Source organism: Telmatherina bonti (assembly GCF_933228915.1).
Source record: "Telmatherina bonti genome assembly, chromosome: 18".
NCBI classification, from domain to species: domain Eukaryota; kingdom Metazoa; phylum Chordata; class Actinopteri; order Atheriniformes; family Telmatherinidae; genus Telmatherina; species Telmatherina bonti.
In genome coordinates this window covers 10274437-10285035 of record NC_136616.1, presented here as the reverse complement: position 1 = coordinate 10285035, position 10599 = coordinate 10274437, and the positions used below count along the sequence as shown (strand labels likewise).

General features: G+C 42.2%; 1 protein-coding gene across 1 annotated transcript; it reads left to right on the top strand.

Moving 5' to 3' along the window:
• The first annotated feature begins 5307 nt into the window (after positions 1 to 5307).
• Positions 5308 to 8437, top strand: cd248a (CD248 molecule, endosialin a). Its single transcript, XM_079257313.1, has one exon. The coding sequence runs from the start codon at positions 5345 to 5347 to the stop codon at positions 7502 to 7504; it is 2160 nt and encodes a 719-aa protein (XP_079113439.1). The 5' UTR covers positions 5308 to 5344; the 3' UTR covers positions 7505 to 8437.
• Positions 8438 to 10599: the final 2162 nt, after the last annotated feature.

Below are 10599 nucleotides of genomic sequence, written 5' to 3'. Positions count from 1 at the left end.
TCACGCAAGGAGCTAAACCAGAGGGGGAGGAGCCAAGGCAGGGGGAGGAGCCAAGACAGGGCGCTACTTTCACATCTTGCTAGCTCCCATTACCTATCCCAGCTTTAAGCTAAACACACCTAAAATCCATAAAATGATCTGCCTAGTTAATATTTCTCCTAGAGTTTGAATTCTTCTTGTCACATATAAGGAAGTGAGAGTTTCAGATTTTCCAAACAGAGAATTTCATTCCCCACAGTTGCCAATCGTTCCGTTGCTTCTCTGATACTTACATGAATTACAGGGAATGCATTTATTGCATGCATGCTTTTTGTGAAATGTTTAGGGATTTTGCATCCACACAGTTCTTTCATCAGACTCCAATAAGTGAATTCTTTGCCAAGGTCGACTCGAGTCTTTCCTCTGGAGTGATCCATTTCCCGCCTCCTCTTTCTGGCCTCCTCAGACTCCGTTTTCACTGCTGGAAAGCAGCACACAGCAGAGCCTTCTGTGTTTATAGAGGGGGAGCCGTAAAGCAAAATGCTCTGGGTCACATGATGCCATGACAGATGGACCACTTGCAATGTCTGGTTTCTAAGAGGGCAGCCCCCTCAGAGCACCAACATGCGCCAAGCACTGTAAGTTAACCCTAGAAATCATCCATTATTACTCACTTTAAGTTAATATTTGGATCAAAAGTTACACAATTTAAAACTTTATAAAAACAAAATAAATATTAAAAAAAACATTATGATATTTATTAATAATAATAGTAATTGTTATTTTTATTAACATTATTATTATCATTGTTGCACGGTGGCATGGTGTAGCACAGCAAGAAGATCACTGGTTCGATCCTCGGCTGAGGCAAGGCTTGGACAGTGCCCTTTCTGTGTGGAGTTGCATGTTCTCATTGCGTGTGCCTGGGTTCTCTCTGGGTACTCCGGCTTCCTCCCACCGTCCAAAGACATGCATGTTGGGTTAATTGGTTACTCTAAATCACCCCTAGGAGTGAGTGTGAGTTTGGTTGTTTGTCTCTGTGTGGCCCTGCGATGGCCTGGCGAGCTGTCCAGGGTGTACCCTGCCTTTCGCCCAAAGACTGCGGGGATAGGCTCCAGCTTCCCTGCAACCCTTCCTCTGACTAAGCGGTTAGGATACTGAATGATTTAATAATTATAATTATGTTTAATGTTATTATAACATAATAATACAGTAAAATTAAGTTGGACCCTTCTTGGACACTTCAAAATTGACCTCTACAGGGATTATGGAACTAAATATTTCTTTGTAAATCCTCCACAGTCCTTTTCTCTCCTCCCTGCCATCGAACTTAATAACAGAATCAGTAACCCTACTAAGACCTCTTATTGATAATTTCATTACAAACATTCCCTTCAACAATATCAGGAGTTGTATTCTCTGAGATTTCTGACTGCAGTATCTATTGACCTTGGCCTTCACTCACACTTCATAAAATAAAAATAACTTAAAGCTTTCAAGAGAGTGCAGACCTCCACCAAGCCATTGTAATGTTTTCCAGTGATTGAGGTTATCCTTATCTCCTCATGGGCAGCTGCAAACCTACATCACAAGCTAATAGTCACGTAACCACCATGTAAAGAGCTTGCTGTTGAAACCCCTGCATCATACCATCATAAGTGTCCAACTTGTTCTCATATAGTTTCACGTTTTCTCTACTGGTTTTAAAACTCAGTTCACCTCAACATTATGCATAATAGGGTGATTCAAAGTAATCAAAGAGAAAACAAGGTTTTAAACAGAAGTTATAAGGCTCCTAATATTCCTGACTGATTACATGGACAAATATTTCCTTTGTCTTATTTAAATCCAAACTGCTCCATGAAAATGCAGCTGATGACAACATGAGCAATGCCAGTCTTGCAGACTGATTTAATAATTATGTATATAATTATAAAAGCCTGGGTAGTATCATCAGCTAACCTTTTAAACAGCACATAGGAGGTAATTATCCTAACTCTTTCATCCTAAAGCCAACTGAGGATGATGAAGGCTCTGAAACCAACGGCTCTAATTAAGCTGGAGCTGATGATACATCCAGTAAAATCCTGACATATATAATCCACCTCTTGCCTTTATTGTTTTATATTCTAATAAAACAAGAAAAATTAATAATACAGACAATAAACGTGCAGAACATTACAAGACTGAACTCTACAGAGTTCCTGTGGATCCTTATCAATCAATTTCTTCACTTCATATGTCAAATTTTATCCAATTCAAATTTAGGATCTGGTAAAAAAAAAAAATAAAAAAAAAAAAAAAAAGAAAGGAAAGAAACAGCTTTGTTCTTTAGGTTTAAATATCTTTTTCCTCTTACCTTTATAAAACTTTATTTGAGCTTCATTTTTATGATTTTCAAATTACCTGGTGAAACATTTTTCAAGCTCACAAAAAGCCAGAAATTTGTTACATCATACATTCCTCATCATGGTCCATATTGGGCGATTCTGCAACTTATGTGATTGAGCTGTGAAATCGAGGTAAATTCTCAACAACACCGGTAAAATACGGATAGTTTGCTTGAAACTTTTGCTTTAATTATAGATGATATTACCATAAAACAACCCAGTACAAAGATTTTTGTCAAATAAAATATTTTTATTTATAAACCGAATGGCAGAACTGAGAGATTTAAATATACTTTTTTTTTTTTTTTTTTTGCTTGCAGAAATTAGTGAATATAACTTTCTTTTTAATCACACAGTTTGCATTGGCTCGCCCTGTGATGGACCGGCGAGCTGTCCAGGGTGTACCCTGCCTCTCACCCAAAGACTGCTGGGATAGGCTCCAGCTTCCCTGCAACCCTTAATCAGACTAAGCAGTTCAGAAAAGGAATGAATGTGTGGATGAATGAATGAATGAACATTGAACTTTACACTTGCTGCTTTTACATAAATTGGTTTTATTTGTGTTGTTGTTTGACTATTTTCTGATTGTAGAGTTTTTTGTAGTCGTAGTTGTTGTTGTTCAGCTCTACGACTGGGTTTGGAGTGAATGTGCTACAAATAAAACTGAACTTGAACATTTGTTTGAGAGAATTAAAGTCAACAGTTCAAATTAGTTCAAAGAAAGCAAAACCTCCTATTTCTCGTCTGTTATTCACATTGTTTGGCTTTCTGTCCTCAAAGCCCTCTTCAAGGACACTATAGATATTTGGATCTAACTTCCCAGCCCTACTAAGCCCTACATTGTCATAATCTCCTGGTAAGTATAATTACATTCAGGATTATTGAGTAATCAGGCTGCCCATAAATTCAACCATAAACTGTGTACCATCGTTCTAGTTAACTACCTGTGGACGTTTACACCACCAAGAATAAAAACTGGATTATTAAGGCAAAACTGTTCCAGCTTTAGTTTTGTGTGCAGAAAATGGCAGATCTGGAATAAACTGGATGAAACGCTCCATTTGTTTACATCTTCAGGGAGCAGAAAATTCAGCCTTCACAGTTTTACAGCTACTTCTAGGGAAATTATTGATGATATCACAAACTCTGCCTGTAGATGATTTGATTTATATTTTATATTTATGCCTGTGTTCAAGAGATTTATAATTATTAGTTTATGTAAATGTTGCATTTTCTCTCAATCATAATAATCCATGTAATCAGAATGCTGGGATTATTTCTAATGTCTCTTAAATTGTGTCTTTGCATGATCAGGGTTCAGCCCAACCAGCAGATAAAACTTGATCTAAGTTGGTTTAAAGTGACGTCTTGATACTTCCATCCTGAAGCTAAGCCTGGAAAGGAATCGGGATGTGAAGAACTCCAACACAGTTTATCCTAAGCTTCAACCCCTCATCATCCAGACTGGTAAACAATCAGTTTTGATCAAAGTGCAGAGCTTTGATCTGTTTATTTGCTTTATTTTCCCCACATGTGGTCTTTTCTCCCTCTGATCCTCTCCTTTTCTGAGCCTCCCAAGGCAGTGGCACGTTTGATTTCCCAGTTGTTGCTGATTTGACTTTTTCACTCAATAAGTATATTGGCATAGCTGAAGCTATGTTCTCTGTGTTATAAACCTTTACTCAGTCGGGAAGTTAAAGGTGTGGGTGTTTCTACGACTTTCAGCCTCTGCTGCTCCTTCATCATCTGTTTTCTTCATGTTAAGGCAACAAACAGCTGCAGTACATAATATCTGCCTGAGGATAATTTGATCAGAACTTTTTAAAACATTGTTTATGCTTTCAGAAGTTTCTGAAATTAGTCATACTTCATTCTGTAATGTTTTTCATTCTCAGCTTTAATGTACAAAAACCCCCTCAAATTTAAGCACAGACAATTTCTTCATCATTTCCAGTTATTTATGTTGCTTGGTGACCCCTCTGTCCCTCGGAGGGACTGATGGTTGACCAACATGACGATCAGAATAACTGATGGTGTCAGATACTCCTGTCATTAACTGTGGACTGCTGTCTAATGTCTCAGTCCAGATGCTGCATATATCGGCAGGTACAAGGTCTTCAGGACTCACTGCTGCAGCGATGGCAGCGCCACAAGACGGTGAAACATCTTGTTTACTGGATTAACTATGCAGGAGGCCATTCCTGCTCTGAACATGATTACAGATAATAACCCCTAACCATTGGAAGAATAAATCTTCATTTTTTTGTTCTCAGTTCTGACTTCACCAGCGAGGTCTGATCTCAGCTCCCTCATGGCTCTGCTCCACACCCCCTCCTCTCCCGTCGACCCTCTGCCTTTATCCACTTTACTAACCCAGCTTTGTTTTCACTGCAAACCTAGAAGCCCCTTCCCTTTGCTCCGACCTTGACAACATTCCCAACTTCCTTATCCCAGTCTGAGATTTATAACCACAGAGGAGCCGTGTTAAACGTGTTCAGGTCTAGCTATTCTGTTTCTCTCTCTCAGAATCCAGGACATCTTTGTTCTTTTCAGTTCATCCTGAAGACTTAAAAACTTGGATTTAGTCACCAAAAAGCTGAAAATAACCACAGAAAACTTCATGATGATGAAAGTGTGTTTGGAAAACCTCCATCGTGCTCAGTGACAGCATGCTGAAGAGATACTGTGTAGATGTGTGTGTGTGTGAAGTTTCTTATGAAAACCATATGACTGCTCTGTGAAGGAAAGCAGTTCCTTCCCCCACTCTTCCACCAACCCACCTTCCACACCCACTTCTTCCAAAAACATACAATTCCTCCCCTCTCCTCCGTATTGCCCTCCCCTCTGCTGCAGAGCCCACCACCCTCCCCTTTCTGAAGGGACAGTTTGCATCGTCTCAGCTTGGCTGCAGACCTCAGCAGACAGAGTGAAGACCACACCGACTGGAAAACGACAGAAGGTGAAGACGTAGAGAAATGGCTTTCCAGGTGAGCGGTCCCGCTGCCCCTCTCCTACCCCCCATGCTGGCTCTTCTCTTTGGACTTTCTCCAGTCCTGGTTCAGAACCTGAGGGAGACAGATGCTCTCTGTAACGCAGATGGGTGCTTCGTCATTTATTTCCAGCGGAAGATCTTCCTGGACGCCTGGAGGACCTGCAAAGAGAAAGGTGGTAACCTAGCAACCATCAAACGCAGGCAGGACGCAGCGGCCATTGCCACACTTTTCTCCACCCTGGACCTGAGACAGTCACCCACCAGCATCCAGGTCTGGATTGGGCTGCAACGCCAACCTCGACTGTGCACCTCCACTTCGCCCCTTAGGGGTTTCTCATGGACCACTGGTGACCAAGACACAGAGTACACCAACTGGCTGAGGGAGTACTCGTTGGAGACGTGTTCAGTCCCACGTTGCGTAGTGATGGGCTACAGCACCACGGACCCGGACCAGAACCTGAAGTGGCTGGAGGGATCCTGCTCCGTCCCTGTAGATGGATTTCTTTGCCATTTTGCTTATAGTGGTATGTGCCCCCCCCTGTGGAGCGAGGATGGAGGGAACATCCTCTACACCACACCTTTCGGCGTCGTCAGCTCACTCCTGACCCATGTACCATTTGGGTCTTTGGCTACCATCGTCTGCCACAGGGAGGAGCAGTTGGCTTTGTGTCTGCTGAAGGAAGATGCCTCAGTGGGATGGTCTCTGGACCCCCCAGTTTGCTCCAGTCTCATAGCACCCGGCATGTGCGAGCAGGATAATGGTGGATGCGAGCAGTTCTGCCGAGCAGCTGATGGTCTTGTCTTCTGTGAATGTGCTGATGGTTACGACCTCGGTGAGGATGGTCGTAGCTGTGAGTCCTCTGGCGTCTGCAGGACAGCGCCTTGTGAGTTTGAGTGCCTGCAGGTCTCAGATGGCTACCGCTGCGCCTGTCCTGATGGACACATGCTGGCTCCGGATGAGCATGGATGTGTAGACGTGAACGAGTGTCTGCAGAGTCCCTGTGAGCAGCTATGTGTGAACAGTCCAGGAACATTCCAGTGTCAGTGTCGGGAGGGTTATTCTCTGAATGATGAGGGTGTCTGTGAGGATATAGATGAGTGTCTGGACCAACTCTGCGACCATGACTGCGAGAACACACTGGGATCCTACATCTGCCATTGTGATTCAGGATTTTCCCTCGTCGAGGACACCGGCCGGTGTCAGGATGTGGACGAGTGTCAATTTCCAGGTACCTGTGAGCAAATGTGCTGGAATTATGATGGTGGGTTTGCCTGTTACTGTAAGGAAGGCTACAAGCTGATGACAGATCGGTTATCGTGCCAGAAGACGGGGGAAGGTGAAAACCAGCCTCCTGCTACACCTTCTTTCCTGTGGCCCACCCCCCAGCCTAGACCTGGATGGGGGGATACAGACTATGACTACACTGACTGGCCCATAGAACAGGACTGGTTTACCGATCCAACCAGAGTCCTGGATCCTGACATAATCTGGGTCACCAGGGAACCTCAGGAGGAAAGATCCTTTGGCTCAACACTGACCCCTGACTGGTGGGAGGGGCAGACATCTCAGCCAGAGTCCCACACTGGAGTCCTGCATACCAGCAGCCCCAGCACCACACCAGACCAGTATGAAGACAATGAAGAGGAAGAAACTACAATTGTCCCATTTCTCTCCACCTCTACGACCTCTGAGGGAGCGTGGAACTGGTGGTTAGGGACCACCACCTCTCTCCAGAGTCTGGACACAGCTGCATCTACAGAACCAGCCCATCAGAACGAACCAGAAGAAAAATGGAAAAATGGCGACTCTCAGTCCTCAGAGGAGAAATTAGAACAGGACCAAGAGGATTTTACTCTCACACCAGGTCCTGCCATGCTCACCCAAGTCACGGTTTCCCAGGCTTTCCTGGGTGGAAGTGGGGAGGGTGGCGGGGAACAGGGAGACAGCATCATGTGGCTCCTGGTGGGCCTCCTCGTGCCCATCTGCATCTTCATCGTGGTGATGGTGGCACTGGGTATTGTCTACTGTACCCGTTGTGGTGATCAAAACAAGAACACAGCTGACTGCTACCACTGGATCTCTGGGGCTCACGACAAGCAGGGGGCCCCAAACCCCCCAGCAGGACCCAAGATCTGCGTTTAAACACTGAAATTTACAGAAACACACTAAAGAGAAGCTGAACATTAGTCTTTGTGGAGCTTAAGTGTCTGAAAAGTGACTGCTGAAATGCAGAAAAACACTGACCTTTGGGAGAATTTCTGCCTTCCTGCTGCAGACTGACCACACAAAGACCTTGTCAGGATTGCACTAGATACTCAGAGAAAAACAAAGGTACAGAAGCATGAGATCAGGGCCTTGTGTCCTGGTCTGAGCCTCATCCTCAGTTACCTGATGACTGTAGAAGAAATGTGTCCAGCTTTAACACACCCGTTGATAACATGTTGGATATTTGTAAATATTGCCTGTTCTGTGTTGGTTATATATTTATGTTCTTTTTTTAATTGTCTTTTATGCCAAAAAAATATATTTACAGCTTGAATAAATCAGTTATTTCAATAATTGTAATTCACACCAGAAAGAAAACGTCTGCTCATGGTTTTATTTACTCATAAAGTTTCTTCTTTTTCTTCAATTTTCTAGAAAACATTGAAGTGTGGACATTCCCTCTGCACAGTAAATGTTGTTGTTCAGGGCCCTGTTCTTCATTCTGACCCTTTTTGTAACCCTGATTAATATTTTAACACACAAGAGATGTTTTTACACATCCAGTCCAGGTTCAGACTCCTCTGATGGACTTTCACAACTTTTCTTATCTTTAAAAAACAATCAAATAACTGAAGCGCCTTCTGAACTTTGTTTTTTTGTGGTACTGAAATGTTTTGGAACTTTCTAAGAAACTGTAAATTAAAAATATCGAGCTTGAGTTTGATTAATAATTCCAGTGGTTTAAATTTGAGCTTTGTGATTGTCAGAAATATTCACAGGATCTGACTGAGCAGAAAAGAGCTAATAAATGTATATGGAGAGAAAATCCACTCAGTATCATTGTGTTTGTGTAAAACATGGTTTGTAAATTGTGTAAATTAATTTGTGTGTAACTTTGGGAGTGCTTGTATGTAAAACAAATGTTTCGTCAACGATTTAAACCATTTTGTCCAATATAGAAATGATGCAAAGTAGAATTACACATTAATAACCTCCAAAAACCTTCAAAGACAAATCATTAAATAGGTCATGTGTGCACAAATTACACACAAACAAGCACAAACAAAACTGCGTACACACAGATCAGTTTACAAGTGTAGGTTGTCAGATTACGTCCAGGAGCCTGATGTTTGTGCATTTTTATAGATTGTTCATGTTTAAATTTATTGTGTGTTTAATTTCTAGACATTTGTTGGTGGATTTGAACTAAACCTTGAGCTATTTTGAAGTATCCGTTCATTTTCCTGACCTGACTTACTCCAATTCAGGTTCACAGCAATCCCAGCAATCATCGGGGAGAGGGGGGTCAATCCTGGACAGGTCACCGCTGCATCACAGGGAGACAACCATTAACTCTCACTCCTAGGGCCAGTTTAGACTAACTAATTGAACATGCACGTCTTTGGTCAGTGGGAGGAAGCCGGAACACAGGGAGGATATGCAAACTCCACACAGAGTCAGTGTCAAACCTCCCCCCAGCCAAGACTTGAACCAGCAACCTTCTTGCTGTGAGGCCACAGTGCTAATCACATATGGTAAACCATATAACAGGAAAAAGGAAACTAAAGAGGAACTTTGGGACATTTTTGTTTGACTGAGGAAAATGGACGTAATCTCATTTTCATGACAGGAATGATTATTGATCAACCAAATAAAATACTACTGGCTGATTTACTGTATTATCAATCTGAAGTTATCTTTCATATCCAAATAAAGATTGACCAGTCTGCAGGAGAGACAGGTGTGGCTTTAAACCGAAGGTCAATTTGTCAATTAAAAGACAAAAGATTAAAATGGGGGGAAGCTTATCTCATCCAACTTTCCTGAAGCTGAATCACAGAAGAAACTAGAGAAGAAAATTTGAAACCAGTTCAATTTTAAACTCTGTTTGTGTGAGACAAAGTGGTTACAGGTAACTCCTGTGGCCTTTGACCTCATCTTGCCCCTCCCTTTCCTGGCCACCTCAGACTCCAGATTTCTCCACTTTATCTGTATGAAAACAAAGCAGCAGCTGGAACCTTGCTGCTGGGAACTTTTGGTCATTTTCTAATCAAAACTAATCAATCAGACTGAAAGGATTATCATCTATATGAAGGGTTGACGCTCCCGGGGAAAAGCATCAGATATGTGGATCTCTAATTAAAAACACGTGTGACTGTTGAATAGATCAGCAGTGGACCTCTGAACACACAGGGATGAAGACAGACGATCCAACCAGAGTCATGTAACCAAATGATTCAGGTTGCATTCAAGTCTGTTAGGTGTGGTCCAAACTGGGGGGTGCAATACTCTTTTGGACCAAGACTGAGATGCTAACGAATCAGACTTTTTAGATAACTTGTTCAACTCTCCAGAAGAAGTGGCAGGGTAATGTTAGCTTATCCGCTTTTATATATGTTAATATTTAATCTTAAAACTTGGCAAATTGAGGGTGCCCCAGCTGCAAGAGGGCAGAATGTTGCATAATTGCAGTTTTTAGCATGCTAACAGCGCAACTTAGCTTTAGCCCACCACCTTCAGTTAGCTGGTTAGCTCCCAATAGCTCCATGTTAGCTTACTTAGCTCTTAGCTTAAGACAGGTCAGAGTTTGATAGATATCTGTCATCCTCTCAGCTCTACTTCTTAGTCAATTTTTGTATTTTCTGAGAGCTACATGCGACCCAGTGAGCTTTAATTAGGCTTTTCAGAATCCTATGGAGGAAGTGGTGGAGTCTCCATCCATCTTTTATATGCAGTCTATGTAGCCCAAGAGCTTTAATATACGGATTCAGTGTAGTTATGTTCTGAACAGATTCATCAACTTGTAGTAGAACTTATCTGTCCCAGTAGCCATGTTTCCAGTACCCCTAGAACTGCACAAACACATGAATATTGCAATCAAAACTGCCACTTACATTGAAAAAAAAACCTCTCAAATATTGCTAAAATGTTTCTATGCCCTCAAAGTGGTTTTTCAGAGTTTTCATGTTGAAGTGTATCACAAAAGTGTGTTTCTGAATTTTTGTGTCATGGATGTTATGCACCAGGTCACG

Coding starts and splice junctions, on each gene's coding strand:
- cd248a (XM_079257313.1), top strand. CDS start 5,345: ATGGCTTTCCAGGTGAGCGGTCCCGCTGCCCCTCTCCTACCCCCCATG.